Source organism: Zonotrichia leucophrys, chromosome 5 (genome assembly GCF_028769735.1).
Source record: "Zonotrichia leucophrys gambelii isolate GWCS_2022_RI chromosome 5, RI_Zleu_2.0, whole genome shotgun sequence".
Classification (NCBI taxonomy): domain Eukaryota; kingdom Metazoa; phylum Chordata; class Aves; order Passeriformes; family Passerellidae; genus Zonotrichia; species Zonotrichia leucophrys.
In genome coordinates this window covers 32,779,822-32,806,119 of record NC_088175.1, presented here as the reverse complement: position 1 = coordinate 32,806,119, position 26,298 = coordinate 32,779,822, and the positions used below count along the sequence as shown (strand labels likewise).

The window sequence follows — 26,298 nt, the reverse complement described above, 5'->3', positions numbered from 1 at the left end:
CGTGTGGAAAAAGCAAGCAAGCCTTTGCTGTCAGGAGCCAAGGTGTTTCCAGTTTGGAGGCCAAGAGCTAGAAAAGCCAAAGGAAAAGCAGCTGACCCTTCTCCTGCTGAAAGGTGCTGCCAGGCAGCATGAGGCAGTCTGTAGAGGGGCTGGTCTCTCAAAAGTTTGCTCAGTCTCCCTGGCACAGCTCTGTCCCCATCCCCAGAGGGATGGTGGTACAGCCAGCCAGCAAAATCTTGTACACAGGGTAGTAGAAAAAAGAGTAGGGACATTACAGCCCTTTTCATCCTTAATGTGAGCAAAAAAATAAAATTAAAATTTTTTTAAACCCTTTTCAGACTGGAAATTCTGCAATTTGCTTTCACATACATGAAGAATAAAGTGTTAAAGTATACCTGAAACTGATTTTATCTCCCCTGTTTCTCTGACAGCCTAAAACTTCTGTCCAGAAGACAACTGTTAGCTATTTAATTTTAGCAGCTTTACCCATTTTTCCTTACTGCTTGGCTGTATCCCTGCTCTAATTCCACTCCTAAAAGTTTCTTATTTAGATCAAAGTTACACAGAAAAATCTGTGTTGAGAGGCTTGTAGCACACTTAGTGAGTGCAAATTCTTCAGAGATTCTTAACTAGTGAAAACCTTGTAAAACCCATTGAACAACTTATAATACCTTTACAACTATTGACTTTTCAAAGGTTAATATGGCCTAAAATAGGCAGATATTCACAAAGTAAGTCTGGACCAAAGGACACACATTCAGGTGATAAATTCCTGTTTCCAAATACAAGTGCTCTATTTTGGTGTTCAAGGATTGACATACTTGAAGGGGGGAAAGAAGGGGAAACTGTACTTCTTTGGTGCCAAGAATCTCCAGAGAGGCTGGCATTAAGAGCAGCAAAAGAGGACCAGACTTAAAGGAGAAGCTACTTGTTATCTCTAAGTCACTCCAAATGTCTGCAGTGGCTCAAGGGCCGGCAGGGAAGCCCCTTTCTTCCATCCCCTGCGCTAACTCTGGTGCTCTTGAGCAGTTAATCTCTACATGAAAGGTAGGGTTTGCCCTGTTAATATTCTGCCAGCATGGTTGAATTTATGAAGCAGAGGATGCAGAAGTAACAGGGGAGCTGTGAAAATGAGGAAAAGGGGAACATAACCTGCTCTAGTGGCTCTTCAAATAGCTTGAACTGCTGTTAAGTTGTAACCTCACTTGAGCTGAGATGCCACATCTGAAAAGGTCCACAGGCCTGTTCACTGACTAACAGACTCACCCCAGGACCTGTACTCCACCAAAACAGTAACAAACAAGGGGCACAAGCCCTCCTGCTGCTCCATCAGTGCCACCCTACAGCTGAACAAGACCTTCGGAGGATGATGTCAGAGGCCCTCTCAGGAAAGCTGCAGGCCAAAATGAGCCAGATTACAGGATGTTCATCATACTGCTTGGGCTTATTTCAGCTTAGTCATGAATTTGTTGTAATAAGAAGGTGGCAATATAGCAACAAATGTTTACTGATAAAGTAGGCTTCCTCCAGTAATAAAATGTTTTAATCTATGATTAAAGCAAGAAGAAGCAAAACCAGTGCAAGATCAGTGGGTGTGGCAGAAGTTCCTGCAGGAACAGGACTGGATGCCCCATTCAAGGTAGGGGATATTGCCCCCTTGAATGAGGCAGCATCTCCTACAGGTGCCACCTGCCAGTGCTGGTAAATGCCAGCTGCCACCAAAACAAACGCAGCTCCAAGATTTCCTTCATAGTGCCACACCCCATCCTGTCCTTTGTTTGCATACAGCAGATTCACGGGCCAAAGGGACAAAAAGACATTCACCATTTTGTTCGGACAGAATCTCAGAGATCTCAGCCATGGCTAGGAGATGGAATCTCATTTTCAGCCTAGTTATTTCTCCCTATAGCCTCAGGCATACAACCTGGAGCAAAATTTCTGGAGTGAACACGCATACTTGGGCAACTAAGTCATCTAATCAGACAATCTGAGATCCCACAGACCTCCTGCTGCAGCTGCTTGTGATCATCTTCTCTGCAAATCTGCACATCATTTATGTTGGTGAATACAGGGACCTTAAACATGGCCAATATATTTGAATTTTTAGACTGAAAGAAGCACTATGCCTCAGTTTCCATGTGTGTGACCTGGGGTTGCTGATCCTCCAGCCCTACCCTAAAAGTGAGGTGCCTCTGAAAGGAGGGGAGGATTCAGTACTGTGGAGCAGGACTTTTATGGCTGTCTGTGGTGCCAGAGAGGGCCACCAAACCAAGCTGAGCATAGGCATCACAGTACCAAACAGCTGTGACATTGATCCAGGCAGCAGAGCATCCAAGGGCATGAGTCAGATCCAGTTACACTCCTCTGCTCTTGAAGCTAATAATCTCCATCCCACACCTGTGACCTAAGCTGGTGCTTCTCTTTCTTCCTGAGCTGATGACTCTGGTGTGTGCTTAATAATTCAGAGGGGGCCCAGCTCATCTTTCCACAGAACCAGGTTGGCCCCTTTCCCTTGAGTCCCAGCCGAGTAAAGAACATTTCCCTTCAATACAGCAGAAGCCACTCTCCACCTGCTTTAGAAAATAATCACTTTCCCTGTGGTTGCAAGTGTGATAGTTAACACAAATTAAACCAGAGAAGCCAGCAGAGGTGACTGTATCAATACTACAGTGACACCACAAGGTAAAGAGGTTCTGTTCCTTCCTGGGAACAGGAATAGGCACAGAAAAAATGTTGTGCAATAAGACAGTGTAGCCAGAACTGGAGATTTAAAAAACCCAGAGCCCTAGGTGAGCAAGCCCAGTACACCCAGCACCTTGATGTCCATCATCCACTTTCTTTATTTTTCAGTTATCTCCATGAGAGCATGGAAACCAAAAAGCCTGCATCATAGCCCTAGAGTTCTAGCAAGTAGAGGGAGAATGCATCATCTCTCACCCTCAGCTTCTGGAGATGTAGGGAAGCAGAAAAGAATATCCAGCTCATAAAGTCCCCAGCTTCCCCTGAGAAGCACTACCACCTTCCCATCAGCACAGGCTGAGAAGCCAGGTGTCAGTAATCAGCCCTATTCCTTTCTCCTGACAGGCTCACCTTTCATAAGGCACTGAAAGGGCACTGGCAAGGAATAATGACAAGTGCCAGAGGAAAACATTTCCCAATTTGACTGATTGACCTAAATTGCACTCTTTGGCACTGTCTCAGAGAATAGAGAGATCTCAGTAATAAAGAGGTCAGGTAAGCTGGCCTGCCCACCTGCCCTTCCTCTGGCCTCAGTTACTAGCAGTCAAGTGAAGCATAAAGGCTGATGTCTCATCAGCAGTTCAGAAGGGTAAGTGAGAAATAGCTGCACCTACTCCTTTGGCACACCAATTTTCTTTGTCTGTGTCCATCCACAGACTGGCTGGAGGTAGCAGGTTGAGTAAGCATCTCCACTGAGGAAGAAGGCCCCCTTCCCCTTGAATACTTAGTGAAGCTGACAAGGTGAATTGGATGCCAAAATAATTGTTTGGAGATCTTCGAAAACCTGCCCACATTGTTTGTTTCTATCCCTCTTGTTTGTTGCTCTCCCTCATTACTGTTTCCCTAGAGGAAGATGTCTGAGACACTGATAGCATAACTGACATGTGTTACTTGTCTTCATGTAACACAGAAGTTTCAGCAAGTCTTTGAATGGTGGACTTGGAGACAGTAAAAGCACTACTCAAACTGAATAGTTGAAGGGAATCGTCCTTGTTTTCCAGCCTGCTTTCAACATTTTAGGCTTGCAGAAGTTGTACAGCTCTTGCACCAGTAAGTTTATTATGACCCAGTCCTCTTGAAAGGGTACATTCCATTTGCAGGGGCTGTACTGCTCAAACCTGCAGGGAAAATGCCATCTACAAGCAGAGGGGAGAGCAGACTTTCCCACGAGGCACTGGCAGCTGGCCTGAAGGTGTGGAAAGAAGATTTCTGGGGATGCAGTTGCTGTAGGAAGTAATGGAAGAGAGTCTATAGGGAACCCTATAGCCGATCCTGTTCCGCCCACTGGTGCAATGAAGAACAAACCAAGTTGTCTGTGAGAACTTCAGTGGGAAATGTAAGTTTCTTCTAGTTCCTGCAAATTGAAGGGTTTTTGCTTCACATTTTCATACCTATGTCCCTGTAAAAGCCTAGCATATAAAAAAATGCAAATACTTTCTTGGTGTAACCAGTCTAGACACTATTTCCACCTCTTCCTTTCCCATTGCTCCAGCCTTTAAGGGTTTATCTTGACCAACAACATTAAAATAAAAACCAGTGCCATGAAACCGTAGACAAGAACATCCCCAAAGAAACAATATAGCCTCATTGTAACTCCCTTCCCCAAAGCTACCTCGATGCAATGGGAACGGCTCTCAGGAGGACTCAGCAGGCTGTCATCCTTTCTCCTGCTTTGTTCCGCAGGACCAGTGGTTAGTCATAGCCTGATGAGATCCCTTCCTGTCTCCTTCCTTTGCCACATCTTTGTGCCATCCCTTGCATCCGGGTCTCACCCCTAAACCACACCAGGAGCTTTAACCTGAGGCAAATACAACAAAACAAACAAGCAAACCTGTCTCCCAAGTTTTAATTACACATGGAGCAGTTCCCAGGTAAAACACAGCAGAATGGATTTACCTGCAGTAGCTGGTAGGACAAGCTGCTGTGAGGAAGTCATTGCAGATGATGATGCCGTGGAGCTGGGCTACACAGCGGGGCAAAGGGGAACCTGAATCAAGCCTTCCTTATTTTTTTGCCTGTTGGAGTCACTTCCTCCTGGAAGGTGAGCATCCAGCTGCCAAAGGCGCTGTGGTCTGAAGAGTAATCACACAGAAAAAAGGCAGGTGATAGAGGCTCCTGCACTGCATTTGTTAGAAGGCATGCATGTCTAAGATCTCTTTTAATCTTAGTCAAATATTAAACTATGGTGTGATTTACCCCCCTGAGTCATTGTCGGAATAGTTCTTTCCAGACTGAGAGCAGACGCTTTAAGGACAGACAAAAGTTAACAATGACTCACTGTTTCAGGACCCCTTAAAAACACTCCCGAGTTATAAAATCACACACCCTACTTTCCCTTCATGCTAACATGAATAATACACGTCTCAGCTGAATCCATGGGAATTTATTCATTTTGCAGAAGATGAGGTCTGTAATGGGATTTTGAGGTTTAGGTTACTCCATTTTAACTCCATTTAGAGCTAAAATGGAGTTACTGAGTTGGAAGAAAAGCTCTGCCACAGAGAGGGGCTCCTAGTAGAAGTCCTTGACCTTGGGCCCAATCTCAATTAAAATTTTAATTATTGAATTCCTCCAGAATAAACTGGGAATATTTAGAAACTGTGCTACTGTTCCTGAATATACTGAATAAAACTAAGTATGAAGTGACTATAAAGACAGTCAGGGTGAACAGCAGAAAACCTTGCAGCAGAATTTAGCACAGCCTTCTGCCAAAAGCCAACAAAAACATGTATTCTAAAGGCTAGGCTTCATCCTCTAATGAAGGGGCTTTCACAAATATTTTTTTAAGAGTGGAGGGAGACATTAGAGATGCCAATGAATCCTCACAGTTCTGTGTTTGTAGGAATTACATTACCCCCGTATTGTTTGGCACAAGAAGAAGAGACATCATGTCCTTCAGGAGTGCAGGAAATCTGTGACAGATTTTGTAACACAACACTACTGCTGAGGCAGATTAAATTATTGTCAGTGAGGCAAAAATGCCAAACTGCAGTGTTTAGGCACAATTCTGCCAGTGGAGATACCCAAACACAGTCACTGGTTTGCCCTGGGGCCAACTGCTCCCTGCTCCTCTGTCAGAGAACTGCACTGAGCCTTACCTGGCTCCACTCTGAAGGCTTTGAATATTTATCCAGGAAAAATCTATTCCAGGTTAAACACAAGAGAGTTCCCAGCAGAGCATCTCAGGCAGTGCAGAACAGGAGGAGACAACCTTGTTGCCATTTTTGTTTCTTCTGCACATATTTAGATGTTCAAATACAACAAAACAAGCAAGATCAGCTCCCCCTTTACTGCTTGCATGGTCTGCAAGCAGGTCCAAAAGGTCTGATGTGTAAATGAGGTGGGAGACACCCATGCTTCTTCTGACAAAGACTCATAAAGCCAATGAGGAAAGAAAACATCTCCTTTCTCTGCGGATATTCATGTTTTCTCTATCAAATTTCAAGGTTTATTTTATACTTTACCACTGCCAGATCAAAGCAATTCCTTTTTCCTATAGATGTCAGTACTATACAAATGTCAACATCAGGCGCCATAGAAAGTCAATAGAGGTAAGGAAAAATTATATTCCCACAACATTATCCTCCTGCCGTGCTTGTGACAGCCAGGAGGCAGAAAACGTGTCTCTAAGGCCTCCCAAGAAATCCTGTGAGGACTCCTGAAATCCTGGATCAGAGTTACAAAAGGAAACAGCAAGAATTGAAATGCTAGACACCAGAGTGGTCTCACAAACCACAAAGCCAACTGTTGTTTTACACATAGCTGCTGCACAAACCACAAAGCCAACTGTTGTTTTACACATAGCTGCTGCTCACCACCTCTTTCTGAAGACATACTATGAAATGCCATCTCAGATTTGCTGTTGTTATTTTAAGTGATGAAGTATTTCATTATAAATAATGTCCAAGCAAATTGCCAACACTCCCAGCCTTCCTAAGGACAATGACAGAGGGATAAGAGCAGTTTGCCCAGGGGTTTTAGGACTGTTTACACATAGAGGGGTGGATGACACAGGTGTATGTGTTGAACAGAGGAATTTGGTCATGGATCTCCAAGTAAAAGCATGAAGGGGGGAAATAAATATATGGACAGGCAGCCTTTGCATTCGTGTGGCCCCAAAGAGCACCGTCCTGCAAGGCAAGGTGCTACAAACGGACCATGTCTAACCTGTACGAGACTGAGGAGAACAATGAAGTGCTGCTCATGAGTGCGGGGGGTGATTATTTTAGATTTCCACTGCTGGGGTAGCAGGGGTCCTGCCATTCAGGCAGCCTCCAGGTACGATCCCAAGGGCTTTCGCTGTAAAAACCAAAAAATACTGTGTCCCAAGAGCAGGGAATTCATGATTTCGGGATGGGTACGCTGAGCACAAAACCCCTTGCAGCAGCGGCGGCGGTGAGCACTGCAGGCAGGCTGCAAGGCTGACTCATTTGGGCTAGCGAGACAAGGGCTAGTGGTGCCGGTGACCACACCGAGCACAAGGGCGACTGCCACAGGACACAGACCGCCTGCTTCTCGGCTTTCAGTCCCTCTGGAGCATCCTTAGCACGGGGATGCAGCTAGCCCCCAGCAGGCGGGATGCTCCTCTGCAGCGGCTGCGCTCGCACCTGCGGCAGCGAGAGAATCCAGCTCGGCTCTGCTCCAAGGGGAGTAGAAGATCGTATCAGCTTGCCTCTCCTCCCCTTCCTCTTACGCAATTCAGCATGCGAGGGAGTGACTTGATTTTTTTTTTCCACTCTCTCAGGGAGTTGGTTTTCACTTCCTGTGTTCGCCGAGCCTTTGTCTCGGCTGGACGCAGCTGAAGGCGCACCTGGGGGTGAAGGCACAGCGGGGCGGCGGGGACAGCCCGCTCCCTCCCGCAGCAGCCGAGCGGAGAGCGCCCAGGTGGGGCTGAGAGCACACGCCTGCGTTCAGGGACGGGGACAGGGGACACCCCGGCTGCCTCGGGGCGAGCCGGAATCCGGAGCGCAGCCTCGGCCGTGCTCCGGCTCCCTCTCGCCCCGGGTGGTCATGCACCCGAACGCTGTCCCTCTTAGCTTCATATGTCTTCTCCCTCCCTTTAGGAAAGGACTGAAGTCTTAAGTCAGTGAGAATCGGGGCGCCAAGATGGCCAGAAGGAGTCCGGGTCCGTGGTTTGTGCCCTGGGTCTGCCTGGTGCTGGCGCTGCGCTTGGGCGAAGGGCAGAGGGAAAAACCCTTCGGTGAGATGTGCCTGGAGGACTTCACGGCAGGGCTGCCGGACTGGGTGCTGGACACAGACGCCTCCGTGCAGAATGGAGCCACCTTCTTGTCGTCCCCCATGGTGCACCGGAGCAGGGACTGCATGCGAGCCTGCTGCAAGGACCCCGCTTGTAACCTGGCTCTCGTGGAGCAGGGCCCGCGCTCGGAGGAAGACCGCATACAGGGCTGCTTTCTCCTCAATTGCCTCTATGAGAAGGCTTTCGTTTGCAGGTTTGCCAGGAAGATCGGCTTTCTCAACTTCTTGAAGAAGGACGTGTACGATTCCTACCTGGCAATGCAGAATCACAGACCCAGTGGTAAGGTGCCTGTAATGGATCCCTGCAAGCCGGGTCTGGAAGAGTATTAATGGTCACTGGTGCCAGCTCCTCCGGCCATCCTATGGGCATTAATGGTCACTGTGTGCCAGCTCCTCCGGCCATCCTATGAGCATTAATGGTCACTGGTGCCAGCTCCTCCGGCCATCCTATGGGCATTAATGGTCACTGTGTGCCAGCTCCTCCGGCCATTCTATGAGCATTAATGGTGCCAGCTCCTCCGGCCATCCTATGAGCATTAATGGTCACTTGGTGCCAGCTCCTCCGGCCATCCTATGAGCATTAATGGTCACTGGTGCCAGCTCCTCCGGCCATTCTATGAGCATTAATGGTGCCAGCTCCTCTGGCCATCCTATGAGCATTAGGTCACCTGGTGCCAGCTCCTCCGGCCATCCTATGAGCAGCAGTGCTGCCAAACACTCGGGGTAGGGTGATGCTAAAGATGGTTTCTGTGTTTTCTTCTGCCACAAAGGTTTTTCCCAAACCCCAATGCTCATTTTTAAGATCTGTGCCTCAGTTTACTTGTTAGTAAATGAATAAGGAATCTCTCTTTTACCTGTTTGAAACAGGTGGAGTGTGTGATTAACCAGTCAGAGATTTTGCTGCTTGGCAATGTAGAGAAAAAGGTGTTATTTTTCTTCTCCCTTCCCCTGGGCCTTTGAGGTTGGAAAGTGAAATCTTCTAAAAAGCTACACATCACCAGGTTTTAAAGGGCTGCATTAATCTCTTAATTGCTCAGGGGTTGGAGGCAGGATGCAATCCACTTACCTTTATTTAACAGCAGCCTGGATAGTGAGGTGCGTCTGTACTTCTCTGCTTGTTGGGGCTGTTTCTGCTTGATGCTGCTGGGAGAGGAGCAGCTGGTCATAACATTTCCCCTTTGGAGGTGGGTTTCTCTTCTGCAATCCCTGTTTCCCTGCTCTAAAAGATTGCACCTGGACACAGAGAGCCAGGTGGAAAAGGAACTAATCTGAAGCTGGTCACCTGCCATCTCCAGAGAATTGCAGTGTGCTCAGAAACACTAAAACCACAGCAGCTTCTCCTTTTGCCCCCTCCTTCTGTTTTGGTTGGAGCCTAGGAAGGCTGACATGTTTCTAGCCTGGCTGGGGCTTTGGCAACCGTAACCAGTTTATCATTTGTTGGTCCCTGGGCAGGGCTGTTAGGGATATCTCTATGGGTAATCCTCCTCACACCCCCTCCCAGCCCACCTGTGGGAAGGAAAGGATCTGTGAAGATGGCAAGGGGAGCATCCAGGTGGGTGCAAGGGCTTGATGATGTGAGCTGAATAGATCTTTGATCTTCTGCTGGGATGTGCCAGCCTGGGGCCTGTGGGTGCTGGAAGTGGGAAATGGCCCCAAGCTCCACAATGACCACTTCTCCATCCTGAGTAGCAGTGTGAGGGCTTTGGAGCAGGGCGCAACTTCTCTGAAGCGGCCCTTGGGTGTTGCTGGTATGAATGGCAGTGTGGCAGTGTTGGTCCTCCTGATCCTCTCCTCATGGCTTCCTACTGGATTTTAGGGCTTTTTGTCAGGGGTCTGACTGTTTCAGTTGTTCCCCCACATCTCTGTTCCAGGCTTAAAATCCTTTTCACAGGAGCTGCAGTTAGGGAGGAACTGAATGCCACATCACCAAGACTGGAGGTGGCATGCTGGCAGCTATCTAAACTCCTATATGCTTTGCTGTAGGAGGAAAAGGGAATGCATCATCTCTAGTACATCCTGATTTCACAAGATTAGATTAAAATACAATGTACTCTTGAGCAATTCAGCCTCTTTACCTCTGTGGAGCAGTGCCTCATACAAGAAGACTGCAAGGACCTTGTCCCTGGGCTGGTCCCAGGACCTGGCATTCCATGTGTGCAGGTCTTCAGAAAGTGTCCCAGGGTCACTGACCTCTCTGTGTGACCAGCAGTGACATGTTTGCTAAAATATGGCACCGAGCTGCAGCACCCCAGAATATGAAGTTGCTGTCTTGCAATCCTCCCCTGGTGCTCCTTTCACCGATCCTGGCTTGGCTGTGGTGGAGCAGGAAGACCCGGGAGGGTTTATCAGTGAGAGGTGAAAAGCACTCCAGAAATGCAGTTTGGGTGCCTCTCCTTACTCACATGGGGCTTGTGCCTCGGGCTGCTGTGGGAGTAGGAAGGGCTTGGTCTCTTCTAGAGCTGCCTTTGTCTTTCAGAGGGTGCTGGGTGCCAGGCAGGTCTCCAGCTGTAGTGACAGACACTGGGCACTCACCGCTGTTATTTGGGTCAGGCTGCAATGTTCGTGCTGTGCTTTTATTGGAAATGTGTTTCCCTCCTCTCTGAATATTTTAGGCATTGTCTTTGATACCAAAAGCTTTTTGAATAACTTTGAATGACACTGGAGGGCTAGCAGGGGAAAGAGACCCAGGGAGTTATGTTACTGGAGAAATAACTTAATCCTCCTCCCTACAGCAGTTGATGAGATACTTAAAAATGTGGATGTCCATTTTGATTCAGATATAAAGCAAAAAAATCCAGAGCAAAACCCCACGCCCTTCCAACCATGATGCTGGAATTGGGTCCATGCAGGACTTGTCTGGACAGGAAGGTGGATGCCTGGCAGTCAGTGAGGGGGAAGAGGGGAAGGGCACAATGGGGCAGGTGCAGGAGCCTCTGGCACTGAGCATGTCTGCCTGGCAGCACAAGGAAGCTCTACAGCATTTTTGCTTCTGGGCCTTTTAGGGATGCCTGGAGAGGCCGGGTGAAACAAGCGTTAAAGGAAGCTGGTTTTGGCATGTCAGGTCTTCCTCCCAAAATCTTGGCCCAGGTTTTGGACTGGAGACAGAACTGTGTTGTTTTCCTGCTGTTGCACTGTATCACTGCTAAAACATGAAGTTTTGTGACTACTCTGTATCCCAGGTTACTATCAGCCCCCTGATTCTGGCCCTAAGGGTCTGCAGGAAGCTTATCTGCTGCTTTATCATGCATTCCTTTCCTGTATGCCTGCTGTCAGGTGTCCTGGGAGTCTTTACCTGTGTCATTCTTTCAACACCCTCTGCAATGATAAGAATTAAATGCATGTTTTTTCTAGTGAATAATGAAATACCCAGTGAGTGATTCCAGTGGGTGATATTAAACAAAAAAGTCACAGGTTATAAGACCCACACTACTACTGCTACTACAGGGAGCAGACCTGTTGAATTAAGAGGTTTACATATGTTTAGGAGGAGACTAGGTAACACTTGAAAGAGAGCACACAGCTGGGGGCTGCTGAATGGACAAATTTAATCTTGGAGTGTTTCTGGAGCCTGATGGAAGTAGCTGGAAGAGCATATTCTTGCAGTGCTCTTGCTTCTGTTCAAGCATCCACAATGATGGATGGCAAGTGAACACAGGGACAGGAGAACCTGCTGTAACCCACTCTTGCCACTCTTACATTGTTATGACTTCAGAAAAACCTGTGGCTGCAGTCAACATGAAATCTGGATTCTGCACATCTTCTGAATATATTTTCAGTGTTTTGCAGAGCAAGAGTTTCTGAGTTCTTCATAAGGTGGTGACGACAGCCTGGCACTGTCTCTTGCCTGTTTCAGCTAACGTACAGCCTGAAGTCTCTGATGTTATTGTTAAAAGGCACAATCTTCTTAAATGATTCCTGAGCCTGAACTTTGGTGCGAGTTTTCTGCCTGGCTCATCCGGGAGGGGCAGGCTCACCATGCACTTTATTGGTTATAATGGAGCCCAGTGTTTAAGTAACTAGCCCAGCTTATTCTCGTCTAGGCAAACCAGTTTTGGGTGTGAAACTGGAAAATAACCTCCCTGAACCTTTGTCCATTTCTTGAACTGAACCTTTGTCCATTTCTTGAACTGAACCTTTTGTGGTTGTTTTGTAATGCTCAGTGACACTCTTCTACTCCTGTTGAATCCAAGGCTTATGAGTGGGAGACAGAAAGAACCACAGGGCTCTGATCAGATATGTCTGTTCCTGCCTCACCATGGAGGGAGATTGGCAGGCTAAAACTTTGGTAATGCAATTCAAAAGGAGAGCTCCCCAGGAGTAAATCTCATCCCTCCTCAAATGTTTGGTCCCATGCTGGTTTCCATTCTGTGGACAGCTAAAATGAGCAGCAGTGGTATCACAGCTGGGGCTGGGACAGGTCCCCTTTGGGGGATGCTGTTGAGCCCTGAGCCAGCTGCTCATCCTTAAGCTCAGGCCAGGAGATGGGAATTGGCACAGTCAGTACCCACAGCACAGGTTCAGAGGCTCATGTGTACTGGAAGGGTCCTGGAGGACTGGCTGGTCCAGCTCCCTGCTCAGAGTGGGTGATGAGGGCCTTGCACTCTGCTTGCTGTGAAATGAGTGAGTGTTTGTCATGCAGCATTTACTGAAGTGGCTACATTGTGTCCTGTCTCCAGAGCTCCAGTCTCCTCAAAGAGCCTGGAGGCACAAACCAATCTTCACTAAAATAGCATAAATACCTGTGGGAGAGTCTTTCCCTCTGCCTGCCAAAGCAGATAGGAGTGGTTTCCCACACTCTGAGGAAGGATGAAGGGAACCTAGTGACAGCAGCATCTTATGTTATTCTGAAAGTATAATCCATTCAGTCATACTGTATTGTTTTAGAGAGGTTAAGTTGATCTGCTCTGTGCAGCACTTACAAACTATTACAAAAACCTCTAGAAACTAATGCTGAGAGCTACTTGGCTGTGCATGAGTTGTTAGAAAACTCTATGGCTTTATCATGACTGTATTTGCTGCCCAGCCAGGATGAAGCCCTAAAGAAAGAGCCTGTATTTCTCTTTCTCCAGGCACTGCATTGTGTTGCCTTGTTCCCTTTTCTCTCTTTCCACCTCAGGCAAATTAATACCGTGGCAGCAGTTTCATCCTTCATTACCTCTGCCCATGGAAATGGAGAGTTTTCTAGTGTGGATAGCTGTTAACTTTTGAATGACTTCCCTGGAAGCAATGCAGCAGCAGAAGTTTAACATTTGTGGGAAGAGCCACACTGCTGCCCACCTTCTTTTGCAGCAGACAGGTTCTGCTGGCTTCTGACACTTCAAATCTCCAAGGTCCTGTGTCTCATGGATGCTGGAATTTGGGTGGCCTCATTTTTGCTCCTGTCTCTGCTCATGACCCAGTCAGTGGCATGAGCAGTGGCTTTTGTCCCTGGTGCAAACCACACTTGTCTCGTTTGCAAGTTGCTCCTGCAAAGCAGGAGTCAGCAGAGGGCTGTAAGGGCCCCTCAGTCACCATGAGAAAGCTTTCCTTGTCTTTCTAGTGACAACCTCAAATCATCCTGAGGTATTTTTAAGCATTGCTTTGTAGTCTCAGCTACTCAGGATGTATCTGCATGAGCTCTGGAATGGAGGAAATCTGGTTTTCTATAGATCTCAAGGGCAAAAGCTAATATCTGAATTCCAGAAGAGAAAAACCTCCAAACTGTGAGCTTTGCAAATACATTCTGCCATGGGATCTCAATGGTGCCTGCATAGCAAGGTCCCTAGTGGGGTCTCTCCCCCACTTAGATGCTTATTTTTGAAGCCCTTGTAGAAATGATTATCTTTTAAATTCCAATCCCCCATCAATTTTGGTTCAAGCTAACTAATTTGAAGCCAGACAAACCACTGACTGCATGGGCTTTTAAACAAGAATTTTTTTAGAACGCAAAAATCAGGGTCTCAGGCATGAATAGAGCATGAGCAATAAAACTTTTTAAAGCAATTTGGAGTCCCTCTATCATGCTTTCCTCTGGAATCATAAAGAAAAGCTAAATCCCCTACTATTGTGTTATATAAATGGGAGAGGAAATTGTTGGTGACAATGTGACTCCAGGAGTATGTTTCACAGTAAAAAGCACGCCACAGACAGCATCATAAAGCTTTAACCTCCCTGCTAATTACAGAGTTTTACAGCAGAAACTTTCCATGGTTGAAAGAGCATTATAGCAAAGGTTACTTTCATTTTTCCTACAGACTTTCAGAGCAAAATAGTGGAGTCTCTGTTGTATGAGCAGTTTGCTGATACTCACTGTGGGTCGGTCAGCACTTGGTTCTGAAGCTCAGGTGGAAAACAGCCATCTTGCCAGGGAAGGCTTCATGCAGTCAGTGTGGCAGAAATACTCCAAAGTCACTGAACTTTCAGGCATCCTAAGGAGAAAAGGGATAGACTTGAAAAACAGGTCCTTAAATTCTAGTGAGCATTACTCCTTGGCAGTCACCACAAATAAAGAAATACTCTTGACTCTTCTTCTGGGTGTGAAGAGAGTCAGTAAATTTGGCTAATCAGAGATGGGAACTGGAGAAGGTGCTGACCCATTGAATAGAACTGAGTTTTTACTTGATCATGCAACCCACAACCCAAAGTAGCTGGATGTTTGGCCTGAAATTTTTTGTTTAAAGTGTATGTGCTCACGTATGTCAAGGAAAAAACATGATTTGGAGTCACGAGTTAAGGATCAGCCCCTGTGTTGTTGAAAAACTGGTCTTTTCCTTGTGCAATTGCACCCACCTACTGGGCTCACCCTGGCAGGACAGTGGCAGGGAGTAGGCTGCCTTTCTCCCTGCCGGGCTCCTGGTGTTTGCCTAGCAGGGATGGCAGGAATGTGACCCCTTTCCAGAGCTTGCAGTGGTGTGTACAAGGTGACAAAAGAACTAAGTGGCCTGTTTTAATGTCAGGTTTGTTTGTACGTATGCCTTGTATTAAATGTCCCTTCAGTAGACTGCAGCAAGAGTCAGCAGCTGGGCTCTGAATCCAGACACACAGAATTCAAACAGGAAATTAGGAGTAAGTCTGCATCAGTGAAAATAATCAGCTAATGGAGTAATTTTCTAAGGGGTTTGGACACTAATCCTCTCCTTCAGTCACAGTTGATAGAACAGTGTAATGGCAGAGTGATTTCTATCTCGCTTACGAGTGATGGTTTGTGCCTTTACAAAAGACTCAGGCTCAGCTGGAACTCTGAGTCTTGGACTTGATACAGGTGCTACCAGGTGGAGTTTTATGGGCTGAGCAATGCACAAAGCCTGCAATCAGAGACGTTCAGGCCAGAAGGAACTATGAGTCAGGCTCACCAGTGTCATTGTATAGCCTGTTCTTGCTGGCATGGGCAGGGATCAGTTTACATCTCCTGTACTTACAGTCTGGAAAAACATTTAATAGATTGTGGAAGTTGCTGGTAAGGTAATCTGTGGAACAGTACAAAAATAACAATCTCATGAATGGTTTTTTGTGCTGTCTTGAAAGCGTGTATGTCAGAGAGTGGGGTGGAAGATGAGCTGGAAGAGAAATATTTCCCATCCAAGTCCCACATTGTATAGCTCTGGCTAAATACACTAATGTAGTGCTTAGAGGTAGTGGGAGGAATGATGGGAGTCAGTTCCACATTCTTCACCACCCACATGAGGCCGTGTCGGCAAGTGAAGGGCGGGCGTTGCTCTGAGCTCTTCTGCGAGGATGTGGTCCCACTCTCAGGAGCACAATGGCTGTAGCCACAGGGCCACCCCTCTTTTGGTGGTTCCTGGGGACAGAAGTGCCCAGGGAGCCATAGTGGGTTGTGGACTTATTAAATTCGTGAGGGCACTAATAACGGTACTGATTGCCTGTTGGTTGCTCAGGCTACAAGGGGCACAGCTCTATAAAAATGTTTTCCTTTTAGCAGTCAAAGTCTGGATTGATTTAGCCTGGAAGAATCCCCTTCCCTTGTCTTCCTGTAGTGGAGACAAGGACTGGACCCTTCAGCCTCTTACCCAAGCCTTGTTCTGCATTTCTTCTGCAGATGACCACCCTCCAATAGCCCGTGCTGTCAAGGACATGCGGGTACAGCCAGGGGAGCCAGTGATGCTGAGAGGCACAGAGAGCACAGATGACCATGGGATAGTCAGCTATGAATGGAAGCAGATCCTTGGCGACCCCTCTGCGGAGATGAAGGTAGGGAGCTGCAGGGAATAAGCAGCTTGCTCATGGCACCTGTGTTCTGCACTAGGTTGGTCAGTCAGAGCCCTGACTTAAAGGTCACCTTAAATCTTGACTTAAAGTTCACCTTGTTCTTCCCTCTTCAAGCCAGTCCATGCAGGAGCCTGTTCCCAAAAACTATGGAGCGGTCCTTGCAGTTGCCCTCCCTGTCTCACATACTATTTAGAAATGTCATTTTTGGCCTCATTATGTCTCAGGCTCCCTGCACAGGATGCTGTCACAAGCCATCCTGAGCAACACCTGACCTGCCTGGGTGGGAGCAGCTGAGAGGGCAGAGCTTCCATGCAAGAGCTGCCTCTGGTCCCAAGATCCCGTAGTTAAGTGAAGGGCCTTCTCTTAGTTTTACTCTGTCCACTTTAGTTTATTTCCTCTTCTGTCTCTGTACAATCTGGTCTCGGGCTCTGCTGTTCTCCTGGGGCTTTTCCTGGACTTTGCCTCTCTTTAAATTGTTTTCTTCCTCCTATTTTATCTGAGCTGGAGCAGAGATCCAAGATCTCTGGGGTGTGCACGCTGCCTATTTGCTAGATGTTAAAAGTGAATTGTGGCTTTAGAATGGCAAATTATTTATTTTAAACTTCTACAAAATGCTCTGGAAAGCCATGGAGTTGATGTGGAATTCTTGCAGCACCTTTTGGAAGAATTAGCTAACGAGTACCTGAGGCCCACAACTGATTTTGAACATCAGCAGTGATGAACTCTAAAGTGCCAAGGGGTCTGTGTAATCCAGCAAGTGCTCCTTTCCTTTCCCCTTTGCCCTAGCCCAACCAAGGCAACTCCCTTGGAGGGGGGGAGGTCCCCTAATATTACACTGTTTTAAACTACATAAAAATTATATATGGCAAGGCTGTGTTCTTTTGAAACCTAATCAAAACCAGAGATAGCATGGAAATGAATGTCCAATTCTATTGTAAATATAGAAGAAAAGTTTCTGTCAACATTGTGACAAAATAATTAAATACAGCTACCTTATTCCCTATGTGCTAAGCGAATGATTCATAATAGGTTTTGAGTTTTAAAAAGTTAAGTAAAAACTACAAGTTTTTCTGTTCTCTCAAAAGAGTTTTATTTTCCCTTGTGCTTTCACAATGCCCCAAACCATGAAGTATCTGATTCTGCTTGTGGTACTTGTTATCTCTCTATTGCAGTTGGGCACCAGTCCATGGGTTTGGGGGGATTGTCTAGTCCTGAGACATTTTTCATGCCAGACATCTGCTTGAAGGTTTCCATCCAAGTTCCTTTCTCCCTAATACAGGAACATGGACCTTGCATAGCTTCAGTCACTTCTTCCTTGGAAGTAGTTTTCTCTTACATAAGCCTTTCTTTTGCATTCTCAGAAGCACGAAGAAGATCAGGTAGAAATCTCCAACCTCCAGGTGGGGACTTACGTCTTCCAGCTCACTGTCACGGACACGGCACAGCAGCAAGACTTCACCAACATCACCATCGTGGTGCTGAGCTCTGAGCAGACAGAAGGTGAGCCTGAGCCCACACATATCTACCTGGAGTCCTTGAGCCTGGGTGCTGCTCTGGCATTACTGGTGCTCTTCTCAGAGGGGTGCATGGGAGAAGAGCACAGCCAAGAGCCTGGACTTGCATGTCAGCTTTTCCCAGTAACAGCCTGCGCTAGTAGTGCAAGGTCTCTGCATTCTTAGTGATCTATTTTGGAGCTTTCATGGACTCTTGCAGGAGATGGTGCCTGCAATAACCCCATCTGCTCTGCCTGTCATTGCTCTCTGCTGGGTGACACCAGAGTGGATGAAGCTTGGGTTGCAACTGAGGTTGCAGAACAGGAGAACATGAAAGGTCTTGTTGACTCTTGGTTTTGCTGTGAAGGCCCTTAGCTTGCAGGGTAGGTGGAGTCATCTGCAGGACATCCAATGTATCCCTGGATTTTTTTTTTCTTTAATAGCTTTATTTAATGATAAAAATGTTTAATATTACAAGTGTATTAGGAGTAAGGAGTTCTTGGACAAATGGTTGACTAGTAGCTAAACAGGGGATGTCTCCTACCTCAGGTACCATAAAAATATAAGAGCAGCCATGTCAAGTGATGCTAAAGGTCTGACCAAAGTCCAATACACTGCATTCAACAGTGTGCAGAGGTTGGTACTTTGGAAAGAGTGGAAGAACATTACATGCTGTCAGTAAATCCCTACTATGCTTGAGTAATCCCCAAGGATTTTGCAGCTGGGAGATGTTTTTGAGCAGAAGATGGTGTCTTTGTGTTGAATAACCATGTATGAATCCCTTTTTGGCCTCATGTAATCTTTGAAAAGCAGCAACCTCCTGAAGCCAGGAGTTTCACAGCTTAACTATGAGCTATGTGGGGATGCAGCTCCTTTTTTTTTTGTGGATGTAGCACCTTCTAATTAGATTTTGTGACCCTCCCTTTCATATAAAAAAATTAATTCCATTATTTCCTAGTCTCCTTTTCCATGTTGGTCAAGATTTTATAAACCTTTCAGACATGTCTTTTGGAAAATTTTTGTTTGCCTTCACATATACAAAACAGAAAGTTTTCCAAAGGACTTATCTAACCGAGACCCTTTTGTGTTAACGTTCTTGACAGAGCATTGTTTGACTCCAAAGAAGGTGGGTTGGTGTCGGGGATCTTTTCCACGCTGGTTTTACAACCCGAGCCTTCAGCAGTGTGAGGAGTTCATTTTTGGTGGCTGCAAACCCAACAAGAATAACTACTTACGGGAAGAGGAGTGTGAACTCGCCTGCAAGAACGTCAGAGGTGAGTTCTTCAAAAATCCAGCATCCCTCTTTCTCATAGGATTGGGATGACCCTAAGGACAAGTACTGCAGCCTCTTGGTTGATACTTAGTTAGAGCCCAGCAAGCTGAGGAGACTGGGCCAATTGTGGATAAGTCATTGCCTTAAGCTGCCAACATATCTGAGCCAGCTCCTGAAGCCCTGGACAGTGTCCCTGGTATTCCTCTGGCTGCAGAAACCCTCATCCAATCTTTGTGTTGCATCTGAAGCCTAAATTCAGAGTGCAGCATCTTGCTGCTGGGCACCAGAAATGAAGTTAATCTCCCTCATTGCCACCCTCGAGCCATGGAGAACAATTTAGTGCTGCTCAGATAAATGGGCTGAGCCTCTGCCAGGCCCATTGCAGTGCACAGCTTAAGAAGGAGGTTAAAGCCTGGGAAAAGAAAGACAATTTGGAAATGGTCTACCTTGTGGTGGGAAGTTCCCCTGTACTCCTCCAGGCCTCACATAGGTACAGCTCCTCTGGATCTCTGAGTGGTGGGCATCCATATTTCACCTCTGTAATCCAGGGCCTCCTTCCAGAAAATATGCTCTTCTCATGTGATACATGAAGGCATTAAAAACAAATAAAGCTGTTCTTAAGCTGAAAAAATGTGGCAAGTTTATTTTATTTTATTTTTCCCCTTGTCTCTTCAGGTTCTGTTGGTGGGCGACAACAGCCAGGTGAGTCTCCCATAGGACAGTGTAATCCTACTGCAAGCCTGGGTTGAGTGTCTCATGTCCATTCCTGTGGCTTTTGATTAGGACTCTGTGGAAAGTGAGGCACTGGAGAGTAATTTCTGTAGTAAGCCTTTCACTTTCATGTCATAGGATAATTTAGGTTGGGGATTACCTCTAGAGGTCATCTGATCCAACCCACTACTGAAAGCAGGCCCAGGTTTGAGTCACACTAGGTTGCTCAGCTCTTTATCCAGTTCAGTTTTGGGTATCTCTGAAAAAAGAGATTTTACATTGGTCAAACCATGCCAGTGTTTGATGAGCCTCATTATAATTTTTTCCCCTTATATTGGATTGCTTTCCCTTGTTGCAACTCCTGTCTGTTGCTGCTCATCCTATTACTGTGCTCCATAATGAATATCTCTTCTACAGTCTCTGTGTTCTCCTCATGTGAGGTCTTGTGCTCCAGGCTCTTGCTGAGATATACTCTAGTATGCCAATGTTTTTTGTCGCTGGGGAGCTGAGAACTGGGCACAGTACTCAGCACTTGGGACCACCTCTAGAGCAAAAAGGCTTGAAGCTTTTGCAGCCCAGTGTGCAGGTTTCAGTTTGGCTTTCCTAATTTAATCCCCCATGCTTGGGCAATGTCTCCATATTCTTCCTGAGTAACTAATTCTTGCTTTTACCTGCTATGTACTTCTTTCTGAGAGGAAACATGGCTGTTTCCAGAGTAATGTTTCCTTTATAAACAGGATTTTTTTTTATTTTTGGGTTTAGGGTGGCATTGAGAAAAGACCTTTACCAGTCTGCCTTGTTTCTTGTTTGCCAGTCCTATCAGCAGCTTTTAAGTCCTTTGTAAAGCATCTGGCAGGGAGAAGCAATGGATTTTAATGAGCTATCTGAACTGTTTCTGATGCAGTATGCAATGGGAACTGTCAGGCCCCCTACTTCAGATGCAAGGATGGTTGCTGCATTGATGCCTATCTGGAGTGTGATGAAACTCCCGACTGTGCTGATGAATCGGATGAGATGTACTGTGAGCAGTGTAAGTACTTTAAGTTCTGGCTCAGACAACTTTACCATCTGCCCAGGAATGGGTCCAATGTAAGTTACAGGTGCTGAATCAACACTGTTTGATGTCTTCTGTTCTTAACTCCTGACCCTGCACTATCTCTTTCCACAGTATTACTGTTTGCAGGTTCTGCCATGTCCTGTATCTCTGCTGACTGCAAGAGATGACTTTCCTTCTGTGATGTTTCCTGCCTCTTAAATGGGCTTTGACTCTCTTCTCTGCACCTATCTGTAAGACTTCAGGCCTGCCTTTCTGTCCCCTTTCAATATTTTTCTCACTGAATGACCTTACCTGCTCTCTTAGAGTGGGGAAATGGGGAAGGAAACCACTATTTCTCCAAGTCTGTCCCGTGGCACAGTCCCCTTAATGTCTTCTTACGCTAATGTAAATGCACCCTATCTCCTCCCTTCTTCCATCCCTCCTCAGCTCTTCTGAATTCCTATAATCTCTTTCCTATGTGTGGGTGTTTGGTTGCCTTTTTAGATTTGCAAGCCTATGATGCATCTCTCTCACCCTCTCATATATTCTGCACTAGTGCCCTTTTATATTTCTTAAAATCTGGAGTGACTCTTTCCATACTTCTTGATGGAAAACAAAAATAAGAAAGCAGCCTTTATTTTCCTTAGTTTTGTCTCTGTACATGTGAATTGGAAATTGGGAAGAGTTTCTTGTTACTACATTTTATTTTTCCCATGTTCCTCTCATGGCTTTGAGATACATAAGAACATCAAATGATATTCCCTTCCTCTGGCTCGTGATAGCAAAAGAAGGTGCAGGAAAGCCCTGTCTGCCCATGTCTGCATGGACAGAGGCATTTCTTTTCAACTGGTGAGAAAAGCAACATGTAATGTTTCCCTTGCAGATGCTCGTGAGTTCAACAGACTGCAGAAAATCAATGTCACACATAAGCAAGGTATGTACCATCCAAGCACTTAGGCTGACCTCTGCCAGCTTTTGGTTTTTTTCTTCAGTTTGGTGTTCCATGGTAAAACTGCTTCCCTCTATAAATCCAAAACCAGGTGTAGCATCTGGATAGTCCCTGTACTGAAAATGAGCAAGGGCCTGTTCTCTCACCTTGAGGGCAGCTGTTGGCAGCAGGCATTGACTCTCCTGCCTAAACTTTTTCCATCCAGGTAGGTCTGATGCATGTTGCTTGCTGGGCACAGTACCTGGCCTGTACACAAGCCTGCAGCACAATTTGCTTTTTTTTTTAAACGGTGCCAACCAAAGCAGTGTAGGGGACACAGCAATGTCTGTGCTTGATCCCATATCTTTGCCTTGTTTATTAAACTGTAGACAGTAGACCTATCACAGGGCTAAAAGAATATATTTCAAGTCACTTAAATGCAGCTGGGTTGTACAGGAGACCTGAGCTGATCTGTGGTTTCTGTGTGTCCAGGCTCTTCATGTTCCCTTCTGCCTCCCAGGGACGACAGGTCATTTCCACAGGGGAGTGAATCCAGGGTTTACCATGACTCCTTACTCTGAAGTTCCTTTTTCTGCTTGCTAGTTGGGTTTGTGGCAGGTGCCAGCTCACCTTTGCATTGCAAATTTGACCAGCTGGCAACTGAGCAGTGGGGACCTGAGAGCCACTGTTCCGGCTATGGATTTCCTCTGCCATGGTGCTTGTGCTCTTTTGTTGTGAGCAGAAAGTTTTGCTGCTCTGGGAAGACACTGCTTGGGCTAAAGCACCTCTGCCTTGCTTTGCCAGGCCACTGTTTGGACTTGCCTGATACTGGACAGTGCACTGAGAGCATCTCCCGCTGGTACTACAACCCCTTCCTGGAGAAATGTGACCCCTTCACCTACGGGGGCTGTGGGGGCAACAGAAACAACTTTGAGCAAGAGGAAGAGTGCATGAAATCGTGTTCAGGCATCACAAGTAAGCATACATAGTGAGGGCTGGAGTTTTACTGATCAAGCTGGGAAACCCACTTTGGATTAAGTTCTGTGGTCCCAAAGAGGCAGTGCCTTGGGAGCTTTCAGTCAAAGCTGCTCTGCTGTCAAACCCTGGCCATACCCACAGTATGGTCTGTGGGGGATCTACAGCGTCTTTCTGCAATGCAGCCTGTCATTTCACAGAGTGGAAAGCATTTTGGGTGCTAATACTGAAGAAGAGACAGAGGAAGATAACAAAACTAACCAGAGATATATCTGCTTTGAAGAGAATCTAACCTGGTGTCTTGGCTCCAGGTCTCCCCAAGTGTGAGGGGAGAAATTGAGAAAGTCCTCAATGACACATACTAGCCTGAAGCTTTAAACAAAGCAGGGAAAGGGTTGCACTGTACACTTGGTACATATTGCTTTAGAGGCCAACAGGAAGAATACTGCCAAACTGTACCTGCTAATAGGCAAACTGCCTCCCTCAGCTACACAGGGCCTCACAGCCCACCCTGAGGGCTCAGTGCCATGGCTCTCAAGGAGGGATGCTGTGTGCCTTCAGTCACTTCAGAGCACTGGAAATATGCTCCTCAGAAACCTGTCTTATCCCTTGTTCCCAGCCTTCTTTGTAAAACCTTTTTTCTTCCCTCTGTGTTCCAATTCAGAAGCAGATGTCATTGGCCGAAGATGGGAATCATTTGAGTCCCAAACTGCTATGCTAAGTGAGTAACAATTTTCCCAACCAATCTTTCTTGTTGCTTCTCCTTGTCCTGAAAAATATTTTGTCTTTCCTTGCAAAGAGTAGTCTTCTCTCCCACACCCCTTTTGAGGCTGGGGGAGCAGTGTGGGACTTGTGGGATGCTGGCAGTGGCAAGAGCTGCTTATGTGCATTGTGCAGCTGTGGTCCATTTTTTCCTGTGTCTGTGACTCAGTAGCTCTTACAGAGACTCCTGGTTTTCTTTCCATCAACTTGCATGAATGTTCCATTGTCCAACATAAAAAAATGGGAAGTAAAACTCTTCCTAAGGACCAGTTTCACATAAGGACTACTAACTTCTTCAAGAAAGAAAGCTCAAGTGGATATGTGAATAATATCAAGTGCTAGACTGTAGGGAAATGTGATGACCCTATACAACCTCTCTACAGCACTAAAAAAGCCCAATGTTACTGAAATACAAATTCTTTTTAAAATGTCACATGAAGGTTATTGTTCCTAAATCCTAGAGATTGATTTAATTTTTAAATTCACACTCAAAAGCATCATGTTTGACTGTCTCCACTGATGAGACAGGGGTTTGCTTGGTTGGAGAAGTGCCCACAGCCCTGCCAAGAGTACTTTCCCACAAACTCAGCCTATCCTCCATAGCACACTCCCTCGGTGTTGTCTGTCCCAGCCAGGAGGTGCCTTCTGTGACCACCGTTTGGTGGCCTCCCTGTTGAGGTATGGCACAAGGCTGCTGCTGCAGAAGGATTTGATATTCCTAGGGCTGTCAAAGTTGCGGAGCAGCCTTTAGAGGGCGTGGTGCATCTGGGAAAGGTTGGGAGCTATCCCTAGGGAGCCACAGGCTGGCTGTGACATGCAGCTGCCATCTTCCTTCGCTGCCGCCTGTGCGGTGGCCACCGTGCTGTCGTGTCGGCTGTTGCCTCTTTGCCGGCACAATTTCTGCATGGCTTTTGTGCTTGCCTCATCCTGGCCGCTCCTGCTGCATCAGAGTTTGTGGAGCATCCCTTCTAATGCGTTCTTGTATTCCTGCAGGTGCCTTTGAGGTGGTGATTGCTGTGCTCCTCGGGATCTGCATCATGGTGGTCCTGGTGTTCATTGGCTACTTCTTCCTGAAGAAAAGGAAGAAGAGCAGCCACCGCCGTCAGCCTCCCACTGCCACCAACTCAACCCTCTCCACCACAGAGGACACTGAGCATCTGTTCTACAGCAGTGGCATCAAACCAGTCTGACCTACAGCCTCTCTCTCCAGATCAGCACTGGGGCACTCCCCAGAACTTCTGGGGTTCTGTTTTTAGACACAGGTCTGTGCCTGAAGGACTCATTCTGTGTGAAGACATTTGGAGCATCAGGCCAAGATTTAACTGTGATTTGGCAGTACTAGTATTTGTGATTGTCTAGGCTAAATGGCTGCTCTGCAAAGTGAGGAGCTGGGAGCATTCTGTTGCTCTCTGACATCCATCCATTCCTAACCTCAAACAATCCAGTGAAACTCTGAATTACATCTTTCTTCCTGCTCAAACCTGGGGCACAACTTTGCTCAACTTCCTGAAGGAGTCTGGAACTGGATCTGTGTAGCATTCATGTTGGTGAATGGTGCAAGCTCACCACAGCCAGCAATTTGTTTTCAGTGTCACCTTCTGCCACTCAACTTGTATTTTCCTCCTCTTCAGTGAGGTGCTCTGCCTTTCAGCAGTCTACCTGGTCATGGTGCATCCCTTGAGGTCTGTGGGATTCACATAATCATTCAGACCTGATCCAAGGGCTCTCTGACACTCTCTGGCAGTTCCTGTTTTCAACATGGACAGAAACAGAAATACCTGCTTACGTCACTAGGCTTTGTTTTTTAACAGAAAAGCACACCTAGACATTTTGCTGGCTGGCTGCTGTGTTTTAGTCTCCTGTGTACAGTACATGTTCACCGTTTTTCTCTCTGTGAGTTGCCCTGGTTACTTTCCCAGTGAACCCAAACACATTGAGAAAATAGCTATTTATTCTCTCATGAAGTAAACGTCCATACTTTTCCTGCTGATTGTGCAGGAAAGCTGCAACTCTGATTTCACTGCATGTTCCTCTGAGCACACTGCCTGACCTGAGTCCCTGGCATCTCCCAGAGCACAGGAGTGGGCTGGATACCACCAGCTAATATCCACAGGCTTCCTTGCTCCTGCTGGCTTGTCCCTTCTGATGCAAGATGAGCCCAGCCCAGCTCTGGCAGGTCCAAAGCTCATGTCTGGCCGCAAGGCAGCATGTGAAATCCCCTCTTTGCCAATGTCCTGTTCCCAGACCTGGTCCTATATGTTCCCCTGTAGTCCCTTTCAAATGAGATGCTTCTGAGCTTTGTCCTGCATCTGCTGGTCCAGGCTTGTACCTCAGTGAGCTGAGGATTTCTGTTGAGGCAAAAGAAGCTATTTGTGAAGGGCCTGATGTGCTGTCAGCTGTGGGGCTGGCACCAATCCCTAAACTTCCAGTGCCTGCTGCTCTTGGAAAATTGCTGTGAAGAGAGAGGAAACCAGTGTGTGTGTGTGTGTGTTTGCGTGTGTGTGTGTGTAAGGAACATAGCATAAATCTATGTACAGACTTTAGTTTAAATGCTTGGGACTCTCAGGGCCAAGGGCAGAGTGGTTCTGGAGTGCTCTGGCGAAGGCATTCCCAGCTCAGGACATGGCTCAGGTCCTCTCAAGTGCAGTGGCAGGAGAGCTGCCTCCGTGGGCTGATGCCTGGGCTGAAAGGAAAGAAACTGCTGCCCAGAGTCTGCTGGCATTCTGACTGCAGGCCTCTCCCCATCACAGGCATCTGCCTCAGCATTCCTGGGTCAGATTCCTCCTTTTTGTGACCTATCTCTTATCATTTCTTCCATCTCTCTGTTTTTCCCACAGCCTATCGTGGCTTATGCAATAAACCTAATGTCTTGATTTATTTTTTGTGTGCTTACTCTGATAATAAAGAGATGTTTGTCTTA

At 46.7% G+C, this 26,298-nt stretch overlaps 2 protein-coding genes across 5 annotated transcripts in view; one reads left to right on the top strand and one right to left on the bottom strand.

The window, feature by feature from the left end:
• The window catches only part of PPP1R14D (protein phosphatase 1 regulatory inhibitor subunit 14D), a 17,846-nt gene extending 8,675 nt beyond the window's left edge, over positions 1-9,171 (bottom strand). For 2 of the 4 annotated variants that reach the window (XM_064714048.1, XM_064714049.1), the window contains exons 1-2: positions 9,062-9,171; positions 4,636-4,811 (exon numbers count right to left, since the gene is read on the bottom strand). The gene's annotated coding sequence lies outside the window, so the exon portion shown is untranslated. Of the gene's footprint in view, positions 1-3,353; positions 4,094-4,351; positions 4,538-4,635; positions 4,812-9,061 lie in introns of all 4 variants that reach the window. The other 2 variants (XM_064714046.1, XM_064714047.1) reach the window with 2 other exon arrangements.
• Positions 7,474-26,298, top strand: SPINT1 (serine peptidase inhibitor, Kunitz type 1). Its single transcript, XM_064714039.1, has 11 exons — positions 7,474-7,623; positions 7,803-8,275; positions 16,031-16,182; positions 17,562-17,700; positions 18,797-18,967; positions 19,642-19,668; positions 20,582-20,707; positions 21,597-21,647; positions 22,446-22,616; positions 23,281-23,337; positions 24,372-26,298. Exons 2-11 carry the CDS (start codon positions 7,846-7,848, stop codon positions 24,566-24,568), a joined length of 1,521 nt encoding a protein of 506 aa, XP_064570109.1. The 5' UTR covers positions 7,474-7,623; positions 7,803-7,845; the 3' UTR covers positions 24,569-26,298.